General features: G+C 42.6%; 1 protein-coding gene and 1 long non-coding RNA gene across 4 annotated transcripts in view; one reads left to right on the top strand and one right to left on the bottom strand.

The window, feature by feature from the left end:
* Nucleotides 1–9,436: 9,436 nt before the first annotated feature.
* LOC139045316 (uncharacterized) lies at nucleotides 9,437–24,012 on the bottom strand. Its single transcript, XR_011503410.1, has 3 exons — nucleotides 19,755–24,012; nucleotides 16,900–16,968; nucleotides 9,437–9,575 (listed from the first exon to the last, which is right to left on the bottom strand). It is a non-coding gene; the product is annotated as an uncharacterized lncRNA (long non-coding RNA).
* Nucleotides 19,336–27,424, top strand: part of LOC106833867 (cytochrome P450 4A6-like) — a 20,185-nt gene continuing 12,096 nt past the window's right edge. The window contains exons 1-6 of one of the 3 annotated variants that reach the window (XM_014845237.3): nucleotides 19,336–19,626; nucleotides 24,020–24,161; nucleotides 24,829–24,873; nucleotides 25,350–25,477; nucleotides 26,474–26,598; nucleotides 26,974–27,128. In XM_014845237.3, coding sequence (XP_014700723.3) covers nucleotides 19,375–19,626; nucleotides 24,020–24,161; nucleotides 24,829–24,873; nucleotides 25,350–25,477; nucleotides 26,474–26,598; nucleotides 26,974–27,128 — 847 coding nt within the window. In that variant the 5' untranslated portion in view covers nucleotides 19,336–19,374. The remainder of the gene's footprint in view (nucleotides 19,627–24,019; nucleotides 24,162–24,828; nucleotides 24,874–25,349; nucleotides 25,478–26,473; nucleotides 26,599–26,973; nucleotides 27,129–27,424) is intronic. The other 2 variants (XR_006527884.2, XM_044770736.2) reach the window with 2 other exon arrangements.

The raw sequence follows: 27,424 nt of genomic DNA, 5'->3' as shown, positions 1-27,424 counted from the left end.
GCACGAGCTACATGTTCCCCCCTCCCCTACCCAAAACCCCAAATAAAAATCCCTACCCATTCCTCATCGGGGAGCTGGCAATTTTTGAGGCATGAGCCCTTGCTTTGCTCCCTGTGCCTGGCATAATAAAAACCTTTCCTCTTCCACTCAAGACTCTGTTCTCATTGTCTGGATTGGCATCGGGTTCAGAGACCGAACTTTCAGTTACAGTCTCTTCAATACATGGTGTTGGGAAAACTGGACAGCCACACGCAAAAGAATAAAAATAGACCATTATCTTACACCATACACAAACATTAACTCAAAATGGATTAAAGACTTGAAGGTAAGACCTGAACCCAAGAAACTCCTAGAAGAAAATATAGGCAGTGCACTCTTTAACATCAGTCTTAGAAGAATCTTTTTGAATACCGTATCTACTTAGGCAGGGGAGACAAAAGAAAAAATAAACAAGTTGGACTTCATCAGACTAAAGAGCTTCTGCAAGTCAAAGGAAACCATGAACAAAATGAAAAGACAACCCACCAACAGGGAGAAAATATTTGCATATTATATATCCTACAAGGAGTTAATCTCCAAAATATATAAAGAACTCATACAACTCAACAACAACAAAAAAAAACACAAAGAACCTGATCAAAAGATGGGCAGAGAAAAGAAGGTATGAACAGACATTTTTTCTAAAGAACATATATGGATGGCCAACAGAAACATGAAAAAATTTTCGACATCGTTAGTCATCAAGGAAATGCAAATCAAAACTACAACGAGGTATCGCCTTACACCTGTTAGAATGGCTATAATTACCAAGCAAAAAAACAACAAATGTTGGAGATGATGTGGAGAAAAGGGAACCCTCATACACTGCTGCTGGGAATGCAAAGTGGTGCAGTCACTAAGGAAAACAGTATGGAGATTTCTCAAAAATTTAAAAATAGAAATACCATATGATCCAGCTATCCCACTGCTGGATATTTATCCAAAGAACTTGAAATCAAAATCCAAGGAGACTCATGCACTCCTGTGTTCATTGGAGCATTATTCACAATAGCCAAGACATGGAAGTGACCCAAGTGCCCATCTACTGATGAATGGACAAAGAAGATGTGGTATATATATACAGAATGTAATACTACTCAGCCATAAAAAAGATAAAAATTGTTCCATTTGCAACAAAATGGATGGAACTTGAGGGTATTGTGTTAAGCAAAATAAGCCAGACAGAGAAAGATAAACACTGTATGATTTCAGTCATATGTGGAAGATAAACAAATATATGGACAAAGAGAACAGATTAGTGGTTTCCAGAGGGGAAGGGGGTGGAGAGGTGGGCAAACAGGGTAAAGGGGCACATATACACAGTGACTGACAAATAATAATGCACAACTGAAATTTCACAATATTACAAACTATTATGACCTCAATAAAATAATAATAATAATTTAAAGAAAAAGTAGCTTTCAGAAATCTTGTTAGCAAATCCTTTACCATTAATTTAGCACCCTCATTTATAATGAGGATATTTGGCACCTGTTTTGTTCCCCTTCTTCTAGGACTTCAGCTGATCTGAGGCAGAAAGAGTCTCATTTTAACATTCTATTACATAAATGAATTGGCAAAATAGCTTTAACCTAAATATGATACTTACCAGGAGCAAATATCAAATAGAAAAAAATATGTCAGTATTTACAAACTGGATATGGAGTCTGAGTTCCCTTTGTCCTCCTTTGTCCCTCCTTTTTCCTCACTGGGACCACCTGGGTGAGATGTCATATACCACAATGTGCTTCAAGGAGTCACTCTGATTGGCCCCTCCAGTCCATCCATTTCCAGAGAACTCAGCAAGCTCATTAACTTCCCAGATGGATGCTCCTTGCCTGCAGGTCTTTGCATTCTTTTCCTAAGCGATTTCTAGAAACCATGGGATCCTGGGGACCACAGTGACGAAGACCAGTAGGTTTCTCAACCCTTGGAGGAGTAAAAAGACAATCCCAAGGACAGCTGTCTTAGGGTTGGGCATCTATTAAGAGTTCAGTGGGTTACATCTTGATCATACATGGGTTTCAGAGACTTTCCCAAAGGCACAAAACCATTTGCAGCAAAGCTATGCCCAGAACCCATGTCGCCAGAATCCCAGCCCAGGATTTCTTCCCTTGTGGGACATTGTTTCTCAGTTAATTCTTGTTTGGCTGAGTTTGAGACCCAGGTGAGACTTCATGGGGGATGAGCACCATTGTGTTTATCTAGAAGACCCAAGGAGGGTCATTGGCTTCATCATCATAATAATATCACTCTTATAAGTATGCAGCATGTAATAGTTTACAGACAGCCTTCAAACAAATTCTGTCATTTCTTTTCCCCTTGGAAGACGATCTGAGCAGATACTACGGAGTGCTTGGCAATTTACAAACTACTTTCAAATACTTTTGGTGTAGCCAAAACCCACTGGGGGATACGAATGTGCAGATGAGAAGAGCTAGAACTTGCACAGAGGTCCTGCACCCAGAGCCCAGTGTTCTTCACTGGGAAGCAGAGGGGTCACGTGAGACAGACTTCAGTCATCTGTGTCAGTGTTCTATTGACTCTTGCCCTTGGAAACAAGCTGACAGGATTGCTTCTGGCAAACACCGTCTGTCACTTATTGTAGCTTTGTTGACATATCCAAAATTAATTTACCAGAATTATTTCTGATAAACAAAAATCCTCAAATTCTCTCTCCTCTTTTTTTAAATATGCAAACTACATGGATATTTGCACAAATTCCCCAGCACCAACAGAAAATTGTCATTGGATCTGCATGATGGAATTACGGTTGTGTTCTTATGCACCCAAACTGTCTCCAGTACATTCCAGTACATTATAGTACATTCATAGATATATAAGTAATATCCACAAGTAGCAGAAAAGGTAAGCCTGGTTATCATCTTGACATAATACCAATAGCTCCTTAAGATAGAATCATGTATTAAATAGATCATTGCTTTGAATACTAAGGTGCTGCCAAGTCTCATCTTCCCATGAGTCCTTCACTGCTGGCATCAGCTACAGCACACAGGGCGCTGCCAGGAGCTATCTCTTTCCCTTCAAGAAAAGTCTTACTGAAGAGCCATATAACTGCAGCCCACAATGTGCTTCTTCTCCTGCAATTTCTTTATTTCCTTACTTTTTCAGGAATAATATGGTTGTCAGTATTTGTGGTCTTCGCTGCAGCCCTGCCGTCTGTGAAAACCAAAATGTATGACTATCTTCCATGTAAACACATCAAAGAACTAATGCTGTGTGAGTCACTTTTTGTTAGTTATACATGGAAGTGGCAAATGACACAAACCAAACAGAATTAAACACAAAAACCAAAAATGTGAAACTTTTCCACCAAAGGAAAACTGTCCTCTTCCCTTATTCATACTTTATCTTTGCTTTGAATGAACAGATTGCCATAATGCCACATAATCTGCTCTAAATCGCCACAGTCTGTACAAGAGTGGATATAGCTTATTTATTTAGTAAGCTCTACCCAAGCATTGACCTAGATATGTGCAAGAGTGTAGACTCTTGGTAATTCAGGCAATACAAACTCCCTTTGCTGGATGTAACAACCAGGATTCTGTCAGGAAATGATGGCACACACAAGTTGGACAATGGGACACAGGAGAGAGACTGCTACTGGGAAAGGCCATCAGACGGGAGTGTGGCTTCAGTACAGCCTGCAGCCAACCTGAGGCAGCCTGGTAGGGAGGAGCCCAAGGAATAAATAAGCCAACTGCTCTCTCGCCCTCCCTCCAGATCGCCTATCAATGTATTTTATTGGACAAACCAAACAGGAAACCATGTGGGTCAGCTTCTTGGAGCTCAGAACATAGTGGAAAAGAGAGGAGAGAGGATCTCAAAAGGCTAAAAGAAGTTGTGTGTAGCATACCTGAGTGCCTTGATTCAGTGTTCTTGAAACTTTAAATACTCACAACACGTACAGACACTTCCTTTTACTCAAGCTGCTAGGGCTTAAGATCTGTTACTTGTGGGTCCACTTCCAATGGGAAGTTGGACCGTGTGTCTCAGTAACAACTGATCACATAGTCATTTTGGTTTCACTTCTAAGTGCACTCTTACCTCCAAAGTAAAAATAATTCCACTGGCCATTGTATTTCTGCTTTCCCTTTACTTAGCCTGGGTAGCAGACTAGTCCACAGGGAGGTCAGACAAGGTCTGCAGGTCTAGAGTTGCTCTGTGCAGTGTGGTAGCCATTAGCCACACAAGGCTACTGAGCACTTGAAACATGGCTAGTTGGAACCGAGATGTGCTAGAAATGTGAAATATACACTGAATTTTGAAGATGAGAAAAAAATGCGTGAAAGGTGTGAAAAAATGTGAAATATTTCCTTAATAATTATTTATATTGAGTACATATTGAATAATGATATTTTCTGTTAAGTAAATTCTATTATTAAAATTAATTTTCACCTTTTTAAAATATGGCTACCAGAACATTGGAAATTACATATATGGCTTACAGTATATTTCTCTTCATCAGTGCTAAGTAGTAGCTTAAGAAATGTGTTAATGGTGTTTTGGGGATGGTGGTGGGGTTGCCCTCTCATCTCAGGTCTTTAACTTTCTGAAGTTCTCTTGGAAGAATTCTGATCAGAGACACCCCCACTCCTCCTTACCATTCTCAGCTGGACCAAGATGTGGACAATATGAAATTGTTGAAAATACACAAAAACGTTTACTTGGGAACAGCTTTCTCCTTCTAGCCCCTCAGCTCTATAATTTCACTTATGGAACCGTATCTTCTCACCTGATTGTGAGGTGGATCTTGGTGCCTATTTGAGCCTCTGAAAAGGCCAGTTAGTTTCACAAAAGACAACACCCTTCTCTATCACATCCTGTACAGCCGTGCCTCTGAAAGCCATCCCGGGATGCAAGCTGTTGCTCATAGGCTCAATGCAGTCCACCCCCAATGCAGGAGAAATAATTCTTTTCCTTTTAATTTCACCTATATTGAGGTATAATTGACATATAAAATTGTAAGATATTTAAAGTGTACATCATGGTGATTTGATGTACACATATGTTGTGAAAGGATTCTTCCCCATCTAGTTAATTAACACATCCTTCAACTCATATATTTATTTTTCTGTGTGTGTGTGAGAACATTTAAGTTCTACTTTCTTAGCAAATTTCAATTATAGAATACAGTGTTATCAACTATAGTCATGATGTTTTACGTTGTATTCTCACAGGGGACACAAGGAGACACAATTCTATGAGCAACGCCAAGTGTCACCTTGTTTAGGGAGGGCGTCATGTTGGAGCCTCCCAGTTCCCATTCCTGTAGGGAACAATGAGTCCAAAGCCCAGAAGTTTCTGTGGCATTTACTGTGAAACTGTTGCTTTACTGTGAACTTCAGACTTGTTGTCTAGTATCTTATTAAAGAGTCAGAAGAAGCAGCATTTCTTCAACTAACTCTTTCTTTCCCCCAGTGTTTTCAGGGACTGCACTGAGCAGCATTTTGCCATGGCTGAGTTGAAGGTAGCCACTGCTTTGATTCTGCTCCACTTCAAGGTGACTCTAGACCCCACCAGGCCTCTTGTCTTCTTGCCCAGATTATCCTCAAGCCCAAGCATGGGGTCCACTTGCACCTGAGAAACTCCCCTAATGTTAGAGCCCAGGGTACAATGATTATAAATATTTTGTTTTAAAGTAAATTACGGCTAATGATCCAAGGAAATGGAGAGGAATCAAAGTGTGGTGGGAGGGCTAGGGAGTGGGATGGGGTCTCTGTGGAGCTTTACATTATCCAAAAACATTTCTAGGTGACACACATTTTCACCTAGATCTATTTCAGTATGACTTTGGGAGATTTTTAAAACATTTTCTGTTTGATTCTGGCTACTATTAATGCTAGATACAAGAATTTTGCTAGGTGAATTACATATATTTTCCGTTGTCTTTTTAATATCGTTTTTAGAATTACAAAACAGGTGAAGGTATGCTCACGGTAAGGGATTTCCAACACTAGAAAAGTATGTAGAGTAAACAGTAAAAATCCCACTTCTCATGGCCCACATCTCCCCATCCTGACGAACCTATTGCTTTTCCTAAAGCAGAATAGCTTGGTGTGCGTTCTTTCAGACTTTTTCCTGTACATTCATATGTACATATGTATTTATGTACTCTTATAGATGGGCTCATATCTATATTTTTCTTGCTTTTGTCACTTAATAAAAATACATCTCATTCCTAATCATGGCTTCATGATATTCTGTAATATGGTTGTACTATAATTTATTTAACTATTTTCCTATGGGATGGTTATTTGTAGGTTTAAGAACACACTTAGTCCTCTGTGTTTATCTTTGTTTTGTTCTCTTATTTGTACGTCATCTGTGTTTATTTTACTGTGGAGTCATTTCTTTTCCTTATTGATGAGTTCTTTACATATTGTGGATAATAATCCCTGATTGTAACTTTTCTTTGTAATTTTCTCCCACTAAACAGTAAAAAAATTTCTACTTTTTTAAAACTGTATTTATGGTGCTTGTTACCATATGGAACGTCTACATTTTCATGAAGTAAGATATATAAACTTTTCTTTATGGTTTCTGGGTTTTGAGTCTTGGCTAAGAAAGCCTTCATTTTGAATATTATCTAGCTATTCTACACATTTTCTTGGTCCTAACAACTCTTGTGAAGCCTGAACAGGAATTTTAAAGTGATTTCCAGATTCCTCACTCATTTGATGTTTAAATGCTACTCCCTGTCAGATACTGTGACAAGCACTAGGGAATCAGTGGATCAACAGACACGGCCCCTGCCCTCATGGGGCTCGCGCTCTAAAGTGGAAGATGGATGAGAAACAGATAATTACACGTTGTCCTAAGTGCCGTGAAGGAAATGAGTGGGCTGAGCTGGAGTGTAGTCCAGGGAAACGTACTTTAAATTGGGTTGACTGGAAAATCATCTTTAAGAAGCTGACATACAAGTTTATATCTGAAAGATCATGATGAAAGCTACCCTGGCTTTTTCTCATGTCCCTCCTAGCAGCAAAGTTATGGCAAATAGCTGGACAGGTTAAATCACCCTGAAACAAGTGGTGGAAGTTTGTTGTCCCTGTCAAGTAAAAACAAACTGATGTTGGGGGCTGGTGGAGTGGTTCGGTTTGTGTGCTCTGCTGCAGGCAGCCCAGTGTTTCATTGGTTCGAATCCTGGGCGCGGACATGGCACTACTCATCAAACCACGCTGAGGCGGCGTCCCACGTGCCACAACTAGAAGGACCCACAACGAAGAATATACAGCTATGTACTGGGGGGCTTTGGGAAGAAAAAGGAAAAGAATAAAATCTTTAAAAAACAAACTGATGTTGACTATCTAGATGGAGAGGAAATGAGCAGAAAGCACGGGTCACATCACTAACAGCCTACTGCAACAAAAAGATCCCCAAACAGAGGAGCTTAAACAAGATAACAGTGTCTTTCTCTCTTGTTCAAAAGTATTGAACAAGTAGGTGGTCCAGAGCTAGCAGAGCAGTTTGCTCCACAAGGTCATCAGGCCTCCAGGCTCCTTCTGGCTTGTTGTTCTCCATCCTCAACACATGACTTCCAATTAGTGATCTAAGCTGCTAACTCCTGCCACCACATCTACCTTCAAGCCAGTGGGAAGAAATAAAAGGGAGTGGGAAGGCACGCCCCTTTGCTTTTGAGATGTTAGCTGCAAGTTGTACACATCACTTCTGCTCACAGCTCTTACAAAAAAACTACTTACAAAGCCTAGTCCCTCCTGTAGCTAAGAGGGAGACCAGGAGAGGTGGTCTTTAGCTAGCAACTGTGTGCTCAGCTAAGAGTTCTATTTCTGTAGGAGTCCAGAAAGAATGTTGATTAGACACTGAATCATCTCTGCCACAAACGGCCTATCATTTAAGCATCGTCTGGGACAGGTCCTTTAAAATAGAAACAGTATCAGGGATAGTGCTGAGCATGAAGGGTGTCATAGCACTTAGAGTTTAGTAATCAAGAGCCATCATAAAGCAGGCCATCGAGGTAAATTTATAAATATTCAGTCCTAAGCCAGGAATGGATGGGGTGGGCAAGCATCTTGAAGGAGTCACATAGGCCTGGAGAAAATACTATGACTCTCTCTTTTCGTCCCCTGAACTCAGAGATAGCACAGAAGCAAAAAATGGTGATCATTTTCTTAAGCACTAATCCTAAAAGTTTTTTTTGTAAAGGATAATACACCAAACAGAGTTTTAATTACATGAAGTTATCATGTTTTTATTCTTTACCTTTTGTGAATCATTGACCTTTTTACAAATCTAAAGAAAATTGTGGATCTCCAGAAATACTCAGGTACTCCAAGCACCGACGGAGTTTGTCTGTGATTTCACGGCATGAGTGGACTCTATGAGCCCATGCCTGGACCCAGTTTAAATCCCTTCCTCTACCTTAATATCCTTAAGAACTTTAGCAAATGGCTGCGGCTAGCAACAGAGATGCCCATTAGTTCAGGCATTCCATCTGTAGGCAGTTATCACTGACAAAAAGTTTCAGAATACTGAATCAAAATCTTCCTTCTTATAACTTTCAACCATTGGTACAACTCAAAACTTCTTCAACAATTTATAATTTTCAGAGTCCATGTACCACTGTTACATAATTGGGTCTGTACCACCCCTTTGTAATGTGTATATTTATTATTATTATTATGCTCCATTTCCAGATGAGGAAAGGGAAGTTCAGTGAGATCAGGTGGCACACTCAAGGTCTCTCAGTTATGAGTAGCAGACCCAGAACTCTGGAGCCCTGGCAACTCTTTAAGTAGTTAGAGACAGTCATCAAGACTTTCCAAGTCCTCAGTGTTTCAGCTCTATAGTTTTAGCAAGTCAGATGTGGTCTTGCACTAATAGCCACCACCACAGAGTCAAGATGTGGAGACTAGATGGTGTCCATGGCAATCATCTTGGAACTATTCTTCTGTTCCTACTCCAATCTGGGACCAATTTAGGCTCTTGCCTCTCTGTTTTATCTCTCATTTTACAATTCTACTTCTGGTATTTGGACTTAATATTTACATTTTGAATTATTTCTCCAAATCCTGACTCTCTTTTTCTCCTCAAGAAGGAGGCCTGAACTACACGTTCTCTCAGGTCTCATTGACCATTCAACACTGAACTTCTGGCCAAGTTTCTGGCTAGTGTTTCAAGCAGCCCCATCTTATCCCTCTTGAATGGGAATCCAGACCTCTAGTTCTTGCTGCTTTCCTCACATATCATCATCCTCATATCCAACACTTTTCTTATTTGTCTCTTCTGAACTCAAATGAGTTTGACAACATCCCCCTTAAAGCCTGATGCCCAGAAATGAACAAAATAATCTAAGATGTTATAAGCCTACTTCTTCTGGCACTTGAGGCTGCTTAAAGTAGGGACATCAGTGACATTTGATGAAATCAGAATGCATATTTATTCAACACTCCAGGAACCAGAGTCTCCCTAAGAACACTGGCAAGAGCTGAAGGAAAGGGTCCACAGTTCTCTCTCTCCAATCTTGAGAGGTCTTGACGATGAAGTCTTCAGCCCTGCAAATTCAAATAGAAGACAATGTGAATATCACCCTCCAAATGGAGCACTACAGCTTCCCTGGCAATCTTCTCTAAAATATCTAATAAGGACACCAATTTTTTCCTTACTTCTTCCCACTACCCCAACCCATTGTTCTATGAATTAGTATGCTAGTCACCAGGAAAGGCCTCCATTCCTGAAGAGTGCTCTAAATGTACCTCCTAGCTAGAAACTTGCTGTACTGAATCACCCATGCTCTCTTTCTTTTTTTTTTTTTTTTTTGAGGAATATTAGCCCTGAGCTAACTGCTGCCAATCCTCTTTTCGCTGCGGAAGACTGGCCCTGAGCTAACATCCATGCCCATCTTCCTCTACTTTATATGTGGGACGCCTACCACAGCGTGGCGTGCCAAGCGGTGCCATGTCCACACCCAGGATCCGAACAAGTGAACCCCAGGTCGCCGAAGCGGAACATGCAAACTTAACTGCTGTGCCCCTGGGCTGGCCCCTCTTTCTCTTTCTAAATTGAGACTAGTAACACTTATTTGTGGAATACAGAGCTATGTCTGCCTAACTAAATCTAACTATAGATTGGCCCCAACTGTAGCCACAGGTTGACCCCATAACCCTGTGTACCCATGCCTTGGTAGGCACCCAACACATATTTGGTTAATGAATAAATGAGTTCATCGATGGACGGATGAACAAACGAACCATGACCACAAGCTAACCTTTGGCCCCAGCTATTATGTGCAGCCAAAGAACAGTTATTTATGTTCTGAAAAAGTAGACATTGCAGCTCTGATGCAAGACTCATGATGTCAGTCTCAGCTGGGGTTTGGTAAGAGGCTGTGCGGCTTGGTCTAGCTCACTCCCGCTTTAGGAGACATAATTCAGTCTACACTTATTCTTCACTCATGTGTATTTATTGACCACTCCTGTGCACCAAATGCTGTTCTAGGCCCTGAGGATGCAGCAATGAATAGACAGACAAGGACTGACCACTTGAAATTTGTATTTTAGAGGGGATGCAAACAATTAAAAATAAATGGGAGCCGGCCTCATGGCCTAGTGATTAAGTGTGGCATGGTCCACTTTGGTGGCCTGGGGTTCAGTTCCTAGGTGTAGACCTATACCACTCGTTAGCAGTCATACTGTGGTGGCAACTTATATACAAAATAGAGGAAGATTGGCACACATGTTAGCTCAGCGCGAGTCTTGCTCAGCAAAAATAAATAAATAAATACATTAGTTGAGTTTACGCTAGCTGTAGTAACCAATAAAATACCCAATGGGTGACTTTCCACAACACAATAAAGGAAGTTTATTTATTGATTTTTTTTATTGAGTTAATGATAGGTTACAATCTTGTGAAATTTCAGTTGTACATTAATGTTTGTCACTCATGTTGTAGGTGCAACCCTTCACCCTTTGTGCCCAACCCCCACCCCACCTTTCCCCTGGTAGCCACTAATCTGTTCTCTTTGTCTACATTTTTTAATTCCTCATATGAGTGGAGTCATACAGAGATTGTCCTTCTCTAACTGGCTTATTTCACTTAACATAATTCCCTCAAGGTCCATCCATGTTGTGGCAAATGGGACGATTTTGTTCTCTTTTATGGCTGAGTAGTATTCCATTGAACATATATACCACATCTTCTTTATCCAATGATCTGTTGATGGGCACATAGGTTGCTTCCACATCTTGGAGATTGTAAATAATGCTGCAGTGAACATTGGGGTGCATGGGACTTTTGGAATTGCTGACTTCAAGCTCTTTGGATAGACACCCAGTAGTGGGATAGCTGGATCGTATGGTAGTTCTCTTTTTAATTTTTTGAGGAATCTCCATACTGTTTTCCATAGTGGCTGCACCAGTTTGCATTCCCACCAGCAGTGGATGAGGGTTCCTTTTTCTCCACAACCTCTCCAACATTTGTTACTTTTTGTTTTGGTTATTTTTGTCATTCTAATGGGTGTAAGGTGATCTCTTAGTATAATTTTGACTTGCATTTCCCTGATGATCAGCGATGATGAACATCTTTTCATGTGCTTATTGGCCATCCGTATATCTTCTTTGGAGAAATGTCTGTTCATTTCTCCAGCCCACTTTTTGACCGGGTTGTTTGATATTTTTGTTATTGAGTTGTGTGAGTTCTTTACATATTATGGAGATTAACCCTTTATCGGATGTATGACTTACAAATATTTTTTCCCAGTTAGTGGGTTCTTTTTTTGTTTCAATCCTGTTTTCATTTGCCTTGAAGAAGCTCTTTAGTCTGATGAAGTCCCATTTGTTTATTCTTTCTATTGTTTCCCTTCTCTGAGAAGACATGGTGTCCAAAAAGATCCTTTTAATACTGACGTCAAAGAGTGTACTGTCTACATTTTCTTCCAGAAGCCTTATGGTTTCAGGTCTCACTTTTAGGTCTTTGATCCATTTTGAGTTTATTTTGGTGAATGGTGAAAAAGAATGGTCAATTTTCATTCTTTTACATGTGGCTTTCCAGTTTTCCCAGCACCATTTGTTGAAAAGACTTTCTTTTCTCCATTGTATGCTCTCAGCTCCTTTGTCAAAGATTAGCTGTCCATAGATGTGTGGTTTTATTTCTGGGCTTTCAATTCTTTCCTATTGTTCCGTGCACCTGTTTTTGTACCAGTACCATGCTGTTTTGATTACTGTAGCTTTGTAGTATGTTTTGAAGTCAGGGATTGTGATGCCTCCAGCTTTGTTCTTTTTTCTCAGGATTGCTTTAGCAATTTGGGGTCTTTTGTTGCCCCATATGAATTTTAGGATTCTTTGTTCTATTTCTGTAAAGACTGTCATTGGGATTTTGATTGGGATAGCATTGAATCTGTAGATTGCTTTAGGTAGAATGGACATTTTAACTATGTTTATTCTTCCAATCCATGTACATGGAATGTCTTTCCATCTCTTTATGTCGTCATCCATTTCTTTCAGAAAAGCCTTGTAATTTTCGTTGTATAGGTCTTTCACTTCCTTAGTTAAATTTACCCCCAGGTATTTTACTCTTTTTGTTGTGATTGTGAATGGTATTGTGTTCCTGAGTTCTTTTTCTGTTAGTTCGTTATTAGAGTATAGAAATGCTACTGATTTATGTAAATTGATTTTATACCTTGCAACTTTGCCATAGTTGTTCATTATTTCTAAAAGGTTTCCAATGGATTCTTTGGGGTTTTCTATATATAAGATCGTGTCATCTGCAAACGGCGAGAGTTTCACTTCTTCCCTCCCTATTTGGATTCCTTTTATTCCTTTTTCTTGCCTAATTTCTCTGACCAAAACCTCCAGTACTATGTTAAGTAAGAGTGGTGATAGAGGGCATCCTTGCCTCATTCCTGTTTTCTGGGGAATGGGACTCAGTTTTTGCCCATTAAGTATGATGTTGGCTGTGGGTTTGTCACATATGGCCTTTATTAGGTTGAGGTAGTTCCCTTCTATGCCCATTTTGTTCAGAGTTTTTATCATAAACGTCTGTTGGATCTTGTCAAATGCTTTATCTACACCTGTTGAGATGATCATGTGTTTTTTATTCCTCAATTTGTCGATGTGGTGTATCATGTTGATTGATTTGCGGATGTTGAACCATCCCTGTGTCCCTGGTATGAATCCCACTTGATCATGATGTATGATCCTTTTGATGAAATGCTGAATTTGGGTTGCCCAAATTTTGTTGAGAATTTTTGCATCTATGTTCATCAGCGATATTGGCCAGTAGTTCTCCTTTTTCGTGCTGTCCTTGTCAGGCTTTGGTATCAGCATGATGTTGGCCTTGTAGAATATTTTAGGAAGTGTTCCATCCTCTCTAAGTTGTTGGAATACCTTGAAAAGGATAGATATTAAATCCTCTCTGAAAGTTTGGTAGAATTCCCCAGGAAAGCCATCTGGTCCTGGGGTTTTATTCTTTGGGATGTTTTTGATTGCTGTTTCAATCTCTTTCTTTGTGATTGGTCTGTTCAAATTGTCTGCTTCTTCTTGAGTGACCTTTGGGAGATTGTAGGAATCCAAAAATTTATCAATTTCCTCTAGGTTATCCATTTTGTTGGCATATAGTTTTTCGTAATATTCTCTTATAATCCATTGTATTTCTGCGGAGTCTGTTGTTATTTATCCTCTTTCATGTCTGATTCTGTTTATTTCAGCTTTCTCCCTTTTTTTCTTTGTAAGTCTGGCTAGGGGGTTGTCAATTTTATTTTTCTTCTCAAAGAACGAGCTCTTTGTTTTATTGAGCCTTTCTACTGCCTTTTTGTTTCAATAGCATTTATTTCTGCCCTGATTTTTATGATTTCTCTCCTTCTGCTGACTTTGGGCTTTGTTTGTTCTTCTGTCTCTAATTCAGTTAGGTGTAGTTTAAGATTGCTTATTTGGGATTTTTCTTGTTTGTTAAGATGTGTCTGTATTGCAATGAATTTTCCTCTTAATACAGCTTTTGCTGTATCCCATGTGAGTTGGTATGGCATATTATTGTTTTCATTTGTCTCCAGGTATTCTTTTATTTCTCCTTTAATTTCCTCAATGATCCATTGCTTGTTCAATAGCATATTATTTAGTCTCCACATCTTTGTGCCTTTCTCAGCTTTTTTCTTGTAATTAACTTCTAGCTTTATAGCATTATGATCAGAGAAGATACTTGTTATTGTTTCAATTTTTTTAAATTTGTAGAAGTTTTCCTTGATTGCCAACATATGGTCTATCCTTGAGAATCTTCCATGTATGCTTGAGAAGAATGTGTATTCTGCTGTTTTGGGATGAAGAGTTCTAAATATGTCTATTAAGTCAAACTGTCTTAGCTTTTTCTTCAGCTCCACTGTTTCCTTGTTGGTTTTCTGTCTGAATGATCTGTCCATTGATGTAAGTGGGGTATTGAGGTCCCCTACTATTATTGTGTTTTTTTCGATATCCTCTTTTAGCTTTGTTAATAGTTGTTTTGTGAACTTTGGTGCTCCTGTGTTGGGTGCATAGATATTTGTAAGTGTTATTTCTTCTTGATGAGGTGTCCTTTTGATCGTTATATGTTGGCCCTCTATGTCTCTCTTTACCTGCCTTATCTTGAAATCTGTTTTGTCTGATATAAGTATTGCGACACCTGCTCTCTTTTGTTTGCTATTAGCTTGGAGTATTGTCTTCCACCCCTTCACTCTGAGCCTGTGTTTGTCCTTGGAGCTGAGGTGTGTTTTCTGGAGGCAACAAATTGTTGGATCTTGTTCTTTAACCCATCTTGCCACTCTGTGTCTTTTTATTGGAGAGTTCAATCCATTGACATTGAGGGTGACTATTGATGCATGAGAGCTTAATGCTGTAATTCTATCACTCGTTTTCTGGTTTTCTGGCGTTTCCTTTGTTTCTCATCCTGTGTGTTTTAGCCTATCCATTGACTTCTGCAATTTCTTATGCTGAGTTCCTTAGATTTCCCCTTATTTATGTTTTGTGTCTCTGTTCTGTTTTTTAGTTTAGTGGCTACCCTGAAGTTTGTATTCAGAATCTTGTGCATAACATAGTCCATTTTCTTGTGATCTCTTACTTTCTTAACCTAAACTGATTCAGTCCCTTTCCTCCTCCCCTCCTAAATTATTATTTTCATCTCTTATTCCAACTTGTGTTGTGAGTTTGTGGTTAGAGTGATAGGATTGTTTTTGGTTTGGTGATTTCCTTCCATTTATCCTAATGCTATAGTTAAATATTTGCTATCCTATTCTGATTCTACCCATTTGTCTCCCTACTCTGTGTTTTCTGACCCCTTTCTCCCTTTATTTCTTTTTTCAGGTATGAGGGCCTTCTTGAGGATTTCTTGAAGGGGGGGGTTGTGGCTACAAAGTCCCTTAGCTTTTGTTTGTCTGGAAAAGATTTAATTTCTCTCTCATATCTGAAGGATATTTTTGCTGACTAGAGTATACTTGGCTGAAGATTTTTATCCTTTAAAGTTTTGAATATGTCATTCCAATCTCTCCTAGCTTATAAGGTTTCTGGAGAGAAATCTGCTGAAAGTCTGATAGGGGTTCCTTTGTAGGTTATTTTCTTCTGCCTTGTTGCCCTGAGTTTCTTTCTTTGTCATTCATTTTTGCCATTTTTACTACTCTATGTCTTGCAGTACAAATCTATGTCTTACATTTACAAATCTAGGAGATCTGAAAGCTTCCTCCACACACTTTTCTCTCTCAATCCCTAGATTTGGGGAGTTCTCTGCTATTATTTCATTGAGCACACGTTCTGCTCCATTTTCCTTTTCCACTCCCTCAGGAATACCGATGATACTTAAGTTGCATTTTCTCATTGAGTCGGCTATTTCTCAGAGATTTTAATCAGTTTTTTTAATTCTTAGTTCTGTTTCATCCTCTGTCTGGAGCCATTCAACATGTCTATCTTTGATTATGCTAATTTGCTCCTCTATGGTGTCTACACAGGCAGTAAGGGAATCCATATTCTGTTTTATCTGATCCATTGTATTTTTCATCTCTAGTATTTCTGATTGGTTCTTCTTTATAGTTTCAATCTCTTTTGTGAAGTAACTCCAGAAGTCGTTGACTCATGTCTCTATATTTCCCTTTACCTCATTGAGTTTTTTGATGATAGCTATTCTGAATTCATTGTCACTTACTTTACCTATTTCCAAGTCATCAGGACATACTTCTGTGCTTTTATTGTTTTCCTTCTGGTCTGGGATTTTATAAATTGCTGGATGGTGGAGGAATGGTTTTTACGCATAATGCTATTATTTGGTTGCGGTTACAGGCTGTCACCACTAGATAGGGGTCGAAAGCAGCACGTTCTGAGCCCTCTGCCTTCAGCCGAGATGGCGGCCCCTCCCCCATTCCTTCCCTCACCCACAGCAGCGATCCCAGTCTCTAAGGCAGGGAGCGAAGTTCTCTCTTACCCCATTCCAGCTCCAATGAGGGGGGCTTCAGCCTCTCCGTCCTCCGTTGTTTGGCTGCTGTGGATCTCTGACGATTTCTGTGGTATTAGGATTTTTTTTTTTTGTTGGAATGCGGTTGCTCCTTTTGGTTGTAATTTGGAGGGGAGAGAGTCCTGGGAGACTTCACTCCAGCATGACACTGACGTCACCCCAAAAGTGGCAAATTTTATGTTATATATATTTTATTAACTAAAAAATTATAAAACGTAATATACCAAAACCTATTGATGGTAAATGGATCAATTCTATGGTATATAAATTATACCCAAGTAAAGCTCTTTTAAAGAAAAGAAAAAGCTTCTACCTGGGAGATGCCATCCACATAGAGATTAAAAGTAAACACAACATCATAAATTGCATCAGCATCAAACCCAACTTTACCAAACCAAGAAAACAGGAACTACCTACCCACAGGAGTAATTGCTTCACGCCGCTGCCTTCGAGATTGACTGTCCCCCTCCTTTGCCTTTCTGTTGCCTATAAACAGAATGAGGAACCATCCAGGAATAAGAACATTAATTTCCTTTTAAAATGTGGCACCAAAACTGACCCTGCTGTGTTGAAGATGGTGATCTAACCAGTCCAAAGTCTTCCTCATTCCCTCCTTCCTTCAGTCATCATATCAGTAAGGATTTCTTGGCACCATCAGTAGGCACAGTCATGTGTTCCATGCTGTGGGAGCATAAGGACACAGAAGGCCTAGTTACTACCTGCAAGGAGCCCTTGGTTTGGGTGTATGGACAGCAAATGGATGGGAAACATACTTACTGGTTAATAACTGTTGACCACAGCCAGCACAACTTTCTAAGAGTTCAGCTCATACTCTACACACAGTTGTACATTCTGCTTTGATCACTTCGTTATAAGATTTCCTCATATCATTAAAAATCCTCTGGAAACATCATTTTCGATGACTGACACATCTAGCCACATGTTTAACCCGACACTTTCTCACAACAGATCTGGATAGTGAGGCTCACATTTAGGCCAATATGTGGAGCTGATAACCTGAAACACTCTCCTGCTGCTTGGAAACACTGGAGAAAACAGGAAATGCCCTGTGGAAAATTCAAGGGCTGCCATGTATGGACTGGAGGCTCAACCCAATAAGCTTCTCTCTACATAAATGGTTAACAGTAAAGTCTCTGGAGTCAGAATGCCTGGGGTGCAATCCTGGCTCCACCTCTTACCAACAGGGTAACCATGAGCAAGTAGTGAACCTCTTTGTGCCTCAGTTTCCTCATCAAGAATTGGGGATTTAAAAAAAAAATCTGTTGTGTAGGGTTGTTGTGGGAGAAAACACAAAGTTCTTTGCTCAGTGCCCCGAACATAGCAAGTGCTCTCTGAATGTTAGCGATTACCAAGCATTATGAGCCCAACTATACAGAAGAAACTGAGGGCTCAGGGAGGGAAAGAAAGAGTTACAACCAGAATTCAGAGCCAGGCTCCCTGATTCCAAAGCCCTCTCCACTACTGCCCCAGGTGGTGTTGGTGAAAAGTCCTTGGTGCTGAGCCAAGTAAGGGAAAGGGTCAGGACCCAAGAGTCCCAGAGGCAGAAATAGAGGGAGATGGAAAGTATCACAGAACTAGGGGAAGATTGGCCTGAAGGGATGTAGGTAATTACATGGGCTGGGTTTTGAACAGGAGCCTAGGGTTTAGGGAAGAAAGAAGAGAACTCAGGCCCCACGGGTTGTGTGATGAATAACCTGTCACGAGGTAGTGAAAAGGAATAGGGTGTTGGGAGTAAGACGTAACATAGGTAAGGAAACAGGTCAGGAGGAAACATCTCCTTGAAAGGCTGCCTTTAAGGAATTCTTCCTGAAATATATTGTGTTTTACTTTGTGAATTATGGGCCTTAGATGTGACCTTGAAGGAGATAATCATGAAAAACATGAGGGTGAGAGACTTGAAGATTAACTTGTCCCCATCCCTTCCTGTTTTGCATATGATCTCCATGACTTTTTCAGTTCTCATCTCTCTCTCTAAGTGTCTGCAATTAATGAACTCCTATATATCCTTCAAGACCCCATTGTTGTTTTTAGTCTTCTCCTTCCCTGGGTGGCCTCAGTTCACTATTCTTTCCTCCAGTATAGGTCTTGCATATTTTATTGTTCTCAGTTAGTTTTCTGCCTTTACCTAGACTGTGTGCTCAAGAAATATTTGCTGAGTGAATGAATGACTAAGCAAATGGGCACTCCTAGGATGTACTTAGGAATGGGATTATTATCCCCCCTTAGAAAAGGAGAAACTGAGGCTCAGAAAGTGTAAGTTACTGGCTTCCATGTATTAACCCTAACCTGGGGCTGAGCCTCCGGAGTCCAAGGCCAGTGCTCTATTCACTGGCACATTCACCCTGCATCACCACTGAAGAGTAGAGTGGGACAAACCCCTGAGAAAACTGCAGAGTCAGCCGAGACAGGCCACTTCAGAGTCCAATGGAGAATTGTTCTAGTCCAAGCTGGGGCTCTGCCTAACTGTTTTACCATGGCCCCATCACTTTGCCTCTCTAACTAGTTTTCTTCTCTCAAATGGGGATAATAAATAAACCTACCTCACCTACTGGCCATTTGTAAACTGGAGAGTGAATTCCTCAAATCCAGGGTTCATGTCTGTTTTGCTTGCAGTTATGTCCCAGCACCTAGCATCCTGCCTGGCACATAGTAGGTGCACATTGAAAGTTTGGGTAGGAAACTGATGAGTGGAAGTTTGATATGTACTGGGCCATTATCACCGTCAGCTGAGAAAGATTTTCTCCCACTGTTTCCCAAGGTGGATCCTCCATAGTTAATCAACAACGGTGGCCCAGGTCTAAGCTCTGCCCTCACCCTTCACCCTCCCCACGAGTGGGCGTGCCAATTGTCTCCTGACTGACTTGCTCTAGGATGCACAGGGGAGGTTGCAACAGTCAGGCAAGTCAGCACTCCGGAAGCCTCTGCACCATGAGTGTCTCTGGGCTGAGCCCCCCCAGACCCCTGGGCAGTGTTTCTGGGCTCCTGCAAGTGGCCTCCCTGCTCGGCCTGGTTCTGCTGCTGCTCAAGGCTGCCCAGCTCTACCTGCGCAGACAGTGGCTGCTCAAAGCCTTCCAGGAGTTCCCGTGCCCTCCCTCCCACTGGCTATACGGGCACAGCCAGGAGGTAGGAAGGAGTGGGATGGGATTGGGGAGGGTCGAGGGGGCCGGAGCTCTGAGAGCCTGGTCAGCACGTCCATCTGACAAAGCCGTGTTGTATGATGAGCATGTGGCCCCTGGGAAAAGCCAGCTTACCTCTCAGGTCTCTGCTCCTCATCATAGTCCGGGAAGCTCACTCCTTCACAGGAAGCCTGTGCCGGTGTTCTCTCGTCTGCCAGACACACCTTCCTTAGGTAGATTTGCAGGCTGATCTGACAGCCCTGCACTTTAGGACAATGACTGTTCCTTCCTGAATCTCCTCCCTCTCAAGGCTGAGCAGCCTCAGCTGTTCTCACAGAAAAGGCTTCTAGATGCCTCCTTGCCCCAGTCACTCAACCCCAACCCCTCTGCCTGGCCCTGAGCCTAACTGGGAACACAGATGTCACTCTATGTGTCCCTGCCCTGTGGGGTTCACAGTCTGTGGAGAAGATAATCAGAAATCTAAGAAGGTGTCATGTCACAGGAAAAGAGCTCGCTTGCTGATCTGAGGGTTGATGTCAGGTGTAGGGGGACAATGAGCTCGATGTGCATGAGACTGAGCAATTTTCCAGACTGGTGATTTCATTCATAAAACCCTGACAGGTCACTAGCACACATGAGTGAGAAGGTTTCCAGGATGGCCCCAGGTAAGGGGCACTGACATTTGAGTTGTGCCACTGAACAGAGTCTGTTTGCCTCCCAGCTCTCATCCCCAAACCCCCATACTGTGAGCTCCTTGGGGCTGAAGATGTCGTCCCCCTTCCTGTGCCCCAGTACCCAGCACAGAGCCTGACACATAGGAATGCCTCACCCAGGTGTGTGAAGTGACAGAGGAAGGAGCAACCTGCAGGTTGAGTGAGAGACCGTGCCTCCCCAGCCAGCTCTGTTAGCACTGATCCCTGTGGGGAGAGGGTGCAGAACATAGGAGGCAGGGTGTTGGAGAGACTTGAGGCTTCCTCTCTTTTCAGAGAAGGAGGAAAGGTGATTATTAGCAGAGTAGCCAAGACGGGAATTGTTATATCAGCCACAGAGAGACAGCCAAAGCCCAGTCTGTTCAGGCAATTTGTACTGATGACTCTAGATTATTTCCTGAATTGGGGAAATTGTGACCTTTTGTTGATGTAGTTGTCACATTTCTGAGCTAGGATTTGACAAAGGAGCCCCTAAAGTTTCCTCCAGTGACATTCTCATGACACGGATGGTCATTAGATGATTGGTAGACCCAGGAAGTAGATCATTTCTATTTACATAACTAACACACTCCTGGTACTGAATCACCTCTTACCTTCTGCTGGCCTGACAGATATTGCAGCCAAGTTTTTCTTTGCTTATAATACTGCCTGAGATTTTCATTTATTCAATACCTCTGTTATTGGCAGAGTCAGGGATTAGAACACCACACGTGATTAGCTTAAGCTAATCTTTCAGGCCAGATGACAAGTGACAATTTGGGGCAGTTCAGCATATGGGCTCTGTTGCCAAGTTACCTAGATTCACATCCCAGCTCTGCCACACACTTTGAATACTCGCTCTATGCCTCAGTTTCCTCACCTATAAATTGGGGATGATGATGATACTGATATTACTCAAGTGAGTTATTATAATCCTAGAATGAGGACTAGCACAGACAGAGACCACAGTTAACTCACACTTTTGCATGAATTTAGAATAATATTAATGCCTGTGAAGGACAAGCATTTTGTAGGCTTAACAAACTCACTGCATTAAATAGGGTTGAAATCCAGTAGGAACTATGAAAGGGGACTCACAACTTTGGGATCCAAATAGCCCCAAACAGCCCAATCTTTCCCGTGTCCTCCCTCCTATCGCGGGTGTAGCTTCCCTGTCAGCAGAGCCCACACATCTGGTGATGGCCTGTGTGGCTGCATTATTACCTATCTACATGTTCTCCTTGTGCCCCCCTTGGGAGAAATTCCTCTGTGGCTGCAGTTCCCAGGAGCAGCCAAGTAAGGACAGCTCCAGGAGAGCACTGTCTGCCCTGAGTAGCCCCTGCCTGGAGCCCATATGGACACAGGTATTTGACTACATGGTTACTGCCACTGCCACCATGGACATCATCTACTCTTCAAGAGTCTCGACTGGCTCTTGCCAGACCTGCTAAGGGATAGATGGCCGCCTCAGCTGTTGACTAGAGGGCTGACAGACCAGTGGGCTCCACAATGGCCCAGAGAGGAGAATGGACGGTCAGAACACAGTTTAGCTCCTTGAGGTTCCTATGGGAACTAGTGACAGTGCCCAAGGGCAGGGTTTCCAGGAAGCTGACTGGCTTGGGCACCAAGCAAACAGAAAGGAGGCATGCTACTGTGCTGAACCAGGGTCCCCAGGCTTCTGCTGGGCCAGTATGAAGGGATCCTAGAGGACCAGGTAACATAGCTTGGATGATAAGACGCTCCCACTGGTCAGTTCCCACACTGGATCAAAGAAGAAGGGCAGCCCTGGTGTTGGACATGACCTGGGAGGACAGAGAGGCCTTCGGAAGTAATTCAAGCAGGACACTTCTCAGTTAAGGGCAGGATTGTCTGCCCCACCCCTACTCCAGCTAGAAAATAAGCTCCATGGAAGCAGGGACTTGAGTTGTTCACTGTTGAATCTACAGCAGTGAGGACGGTAATTGACCCAAAGTAAATACTCATCACACATGTAAAGAAATGATTGAGTAAATCCATTTGCTTATCTACGCATTCATGTATTTTTTCGTTCACTGTAGTAGAAACATTTTGATATCTGCCCAGCTTACCTGCCTTGAGATCTCTTCCCTCACAAAGGGTGGACCCCTGAAAGCCCTATTCAAGCCCAGCCACAGTTGATTGTAGCAGGTGGACACCTTGGCCATGATATTACAATCAGATTCTCAGAATGGTATTCACAGGGACACTCAGACATGACGTGTGGTAGAATGATAATGTCCCAACTCCAGAAATTCAGAACTGCTCTTCTCCACCACAGGGTCCCAGCTTCACAAGAAAAGGGACTGTTGCCTTTTTATTCATGGCTGTATCATCACATTCTAGAAGTGTGTCTGGTACAAGGTAGAGCCTCCATAAATGTTTGTTGAGAGAATGAATGCATGCATGTACAGGGAGAAAGAATGAGAGACTCAGTCCTGGTAGCTCTCCAGTCCCTGGATCTGCCCGTTCCATGTTCTGGCTGTCCCCTGCCCTTGGGCTCTGTGAGCCACTCTTGGGTCCTCAGCCTTCTTTGTTATCCTTTGTCTTACATTAGCTCAAGATTGTATCTGTCACTTGCAACATGAATTTTAATCAAGACTCACTCATTCACTCTCCTACCTGTACTCATTCATTCCCTTATGCACTTATTCCTTCTTTGAAAATTAACACGTAATTCCTATGAAACGTGCGCTATGCTGGCTCTAAGAACACAGAGATCCCATATTTGCCAACATAGTGCCCAGCAATGAAAACATTGAATTGAAATATGATGATAGAGACACCCAGAGAGCCTTGGGAACCTGGAGGAAGGACACCTTGCAGTCAGCAGGCTTGGGTTGAAATGCAGCTCACCTGGACATATCCTTCAACCTGGGTTTCCTGATTCTTCAGTGAAACTGGATCAAGTAATCATCCATTCTTTCTTGGGTTTGCCTTGAGCATTACGTAATTGTTCTAGTTTCCTTGGGCTGCCATAACAAAGTACCACAAACTCGGTGGCTAAAACAACAAAAAGTTAGTGTCTCATAGTTCTGGAGACTAGAACTCCAAAATCAAGGAGTTAGCGGGGATGGTTCCTTCTGCAGACTCTGAGGGAGGCATCTGCTTCAGGCTCTCTCCTTGGTTAGTAAATCACTATCTTCTTCATATCTCTTCACATCATCTTCTCTCAAAAAAAATGAGTGTCTCTGTATCCAAATTCCTCCCTTTTTTTAAAGACAGGAGTCATATTGGATAATGGCTGACCCTAAGGACCTCACATTAACCTGTTGGCCCTGTAAAGATCCTGTCTCAAAGTAAGGTCACATTCTGAGGTACTGGGCGTTGGGACAACAACATATGAATTTGAGGGGGGCACAATTCAACCAATAACTCGAATATAATAAGTCTGTATAAAGTTTTGTACACCTTGGAGTCTACTACAGAACACTTATCAAGCACCTACTATGGGTAAGATTCTGAAGGTAGTTCTGAGAAGAGGTCCAGAAATGGCCCAACCAGAAGTGAGAATCGGGCCTCAGGCCAACTCTTGGTGAGACAGCAAGACCAACTCATTAGAAACAGTTCCAAGTTCCTAATCACTGCTGATACATCCAGAACTATCTCCCTGTGGCTGTCCTGCCCTTCACCATCACTCCAAGCACTGGACCTAAAGAGAAAGGTTTTATTGATTTGTCTTTCCCTTGGTTACAGTTACGAAATGACCAAGGCTTACAAGACCTTCTGAAAAGGGTAGAGAAATTCCCGTGTGCCTCTCCTCGCTGGCTGGGGGGCACAAGTGTCCAACTACTGGTCTATGACCCTGACTACATGAAGGTGATCCTGGGGAGATCAGGTGAGAGCAAAACCCGCATCCCAGCTGGAGAAACTTTTCCCTCTCGGGTACATGCCCCTGGGTCTATGAAATTCCAGAAGAGACTGGTAGTTCAGCCTGACTCTTTCATCCATCCTTCTGGCACACAAGCCAGCCTAAGGCCAACACTGTTTACATAAACTGAAGGCTTAAAGAGCTGTGTGGGACTGAATTTATTTTTTATTTTCTTTTTTTCTTTCCTTTTTAACCAGATAGAGATGATCTGTTATGCAAATTGCCCCAGAATGAAAGACAATTTTCTTTGTGCACTGATTTGGGTTTGGCATCTCCAATTGTTGTCTGTCCTGGTTCATAGGATGGCTAAGCCACCACCAATTGCAGGAAAACCAGTCTTCTGTGTTTTCTTTGGCACTGAGGACAGAGCTAGTGTTTCTTGCAGATTCAACATCCTAGTCCTCTGGGCTCCCTGCTGCTGGGACATTGCGTCTGCCTTCCTGAGCCCACAGTGACTATCAGGACAGAGAGTCAAGGAGGGGAGGCAGTTGGGCAGTGGGTTAAGACAAACTGGCAGTTGATAATCATTGGAAAGGGATCACAGCCCATGGTCTGGACTCCAGCTGCCTCCTGAGAGCTGTTGGTCTTGTTTGGTCCCCTGCAGCTTCCTGTAACGTCCTTCCTTACCTTTCAGACCCAAAGTCTCTTGGTATCTACAAATTCATGGCTCCCTGGATTGGTAAGTACGTCTGATTAGGACTGTGGTCCACCTGCCAGCTTGGTTTGCCAAGAGCTCTCTATTGGGCTCATAGAGAGCAACAGGTGCCTGGCTCCCATGTCACCATCCTCATCTCTGGATCAAGCCTCATTTCTCTTCTTGTAACAAGACCCTCCCCCTTTGTAATGGCAGTGAAGCCCTCCTGAAGCTTGGCTTCTTCCACATCACTTCTCAGTCCTCACAAATGATCTCAGCCTGACTAATTCAAATCCTTCTCTGGCCTGCCCTCTACTCTTTTTCAACCTTTATCTCACAGCTGTCATAATCACTTCCTATGTACCCCTCATTTGGGGAAATTCTCAATCCTTAAATGTATTACCTTTCCTGCCTTTCCCCATGATGGGCCTTATTCTAGCACCCTTGGTTCCTTCTAAGTTGTCCTCAGTCGTCACTCTGATCCAGTCTCTCACTCCCACATACCCCTATCTCTGGTCCAGGGTATGGTTTGCTTCTGTTAAATGGGCAGACATGGTTCCAGCACCGGCGGATGCTGACCCCAGCCTTCCACTATGACATCCTGAAGCCCTACGTAGGGCTCATGGCCAACTCTGTCCGAGTGATGCTGGTAAGTCTATCCCTCTCTCACCTGCACATGTTCACACATAGCACAACTCACAGAGGCCAGTCCAGACACAATGTCCCTAAGACATCCATCAAGTAGAGGCACCCAGAATAATGCTATGAGACAGGGCTCCCCAAAAGTGTATAGGAAAGGATGGTAACCAGGTATCATCTTGGATCCACACTTCCTTTATAGCCAATGAAAAGGCGGGCCATAGTAGATACAGAGTCCACTCTCCTTTCACCTCCACGTCTTCAGCACAGTCGACTAGAGCAAGTGTTACTCCCCTTGACAGCAGGACAAGCTGACCCTGACTTACCTAAGCAATGGCAGCTTAACTGGCAAGGTGGACATGCCAGGATGTCACTCAGGTGGGCTCTGGCCAGGGTCCCAGGGCTTCTTGATGCATTTGAGCCAAGCTACTCCATGGATGGAAATGGAGACAAAATCTACACTCTCAGAGCCAGGACCTGCCATAACCATACCTCTGATCAGGACTCTGATTTCTCACCAGCTGTGCTCAGTTAACATTTGAGGAATGAAAGGAATTGAAGCCCCTGATGTCCCTTCCTTAGGAGCCCCAGTAGTCTCCCCTTAGGATTTTTCTTGGCTTGACAGGTTTGCTCCCTACAGTTGGACTTCGCCTATCCCTCAGGTCTAGCTCAGCCCCAGGACAGAGAAGATTCCCCCTTTGTCCCCTGAAAAACAATGCTTTCTGGCTGCTAAAAGGTGATTATAATGATAACTTGTTCCTAAAACCTCAAAACCAATTCAGACTATTGCTACAGAACGTGTTTAATTATATATAATAAAAGTTTCTGAGAAATATGCCTCACTTGACAAACATTTGCTTTACAGTCTTAATTTGCTCTAATGCATCTGTTCTTGAAAGTGAGGGATTCCAAACAAGATATCTGGAGAGACACAGAGAGCGCATGGCCTTGTCATCACAGGTTTTCTGGGGGACAGAGTAGGGTCAATGTCCCCTTCTCACCACAGGACAAATGGGAGGAGCTCATCAACCAGGACTCACATCTGGACATCTTTGGACACATCTCCTTGATGACCCTGGACACCATCATGAAGTGTGCCTTCAGCCACCAGGGCAGCATCCAGACAGATAGGTCAGTGATTGCCCTTCAGCTGCTGTGTCTTCTTTCTTACCCACTGGTGTGGACTTACCTGAGTAGCAAATGGGACAACTTAGATATTCACCTCTACATGAAGCAAGATTCTGCCCACAGCTCTAGACAAGTTCAAATCCCAGCCAGACCAAACTGCGACTCAACCATGGATCCCTGATCTCTGGCTAAGGTAGAAGCCTGGCTGCCCACACCATTTATAGGGGGCTAAGAGTCTTGAGGGCCAGAAGACAACAATGTCCCATGCATCAGCGTCCTGTCCCCACTGACTGAGGAAACCTCCATCCAGAGCCCCACTCCACCTCCAGGTCAGAGACCTTCCTCCACTCTACTCTCTTCTGCATCCTCTCCCTTTAGGAACTCCCAATCCTATACCCATGCTGTTGAGGATCTGAACAATCTGTTTTATGTCCGCCTGAGAAATGTCTTCTACCACAGTGACATCATCTATAGGCTGACCCGTGAAGGCAGGTGGAACCACCGGGCCTGCAAGCTCGCCCATCAACACACAGGTTTCGGCTTCTTCTCCATGGGTTGCTCCCCTCCATCATCAGGCACATCTCAAAGGGACTGGCCCTGACCCTTCAGGTAGAGCCAGGCTCATATGTTCCTCTTCAGGAGCTTGGACAAACTCATGCTGGGTATTTCCCTGGTGCAGAGGATGGGAACTGTCCCAATGATGTTAGGGTTCCAGGAACTCTGTACCACATGGTTGATGGTTACATGAGACTCCCTCCCAGCAGCATTCAAACAGAGAATCTATGGGCTGTGCTATTTAAGGGATTTTTGACCTGCAATCACATGGTGC

Source organism: Equus asinus, chromosome 5 (assembly GCF_041296235.1).
Source record: "Equus asinus isolate D_3611 breed Donkey chromosome 5, EquAss-T2T_v2, whole genome shotgun sequence".
NCBI lineage: Eukaryota > Metazoa > Chordata > Mammalia > Perissodactyla > Equidae > Equus > Equus asinus.
The sequence above is the reverse complement of the archived record's forward strand: the minus strand, read 5'-3'. Positions and strand labels throughout refer to the sequence as shown.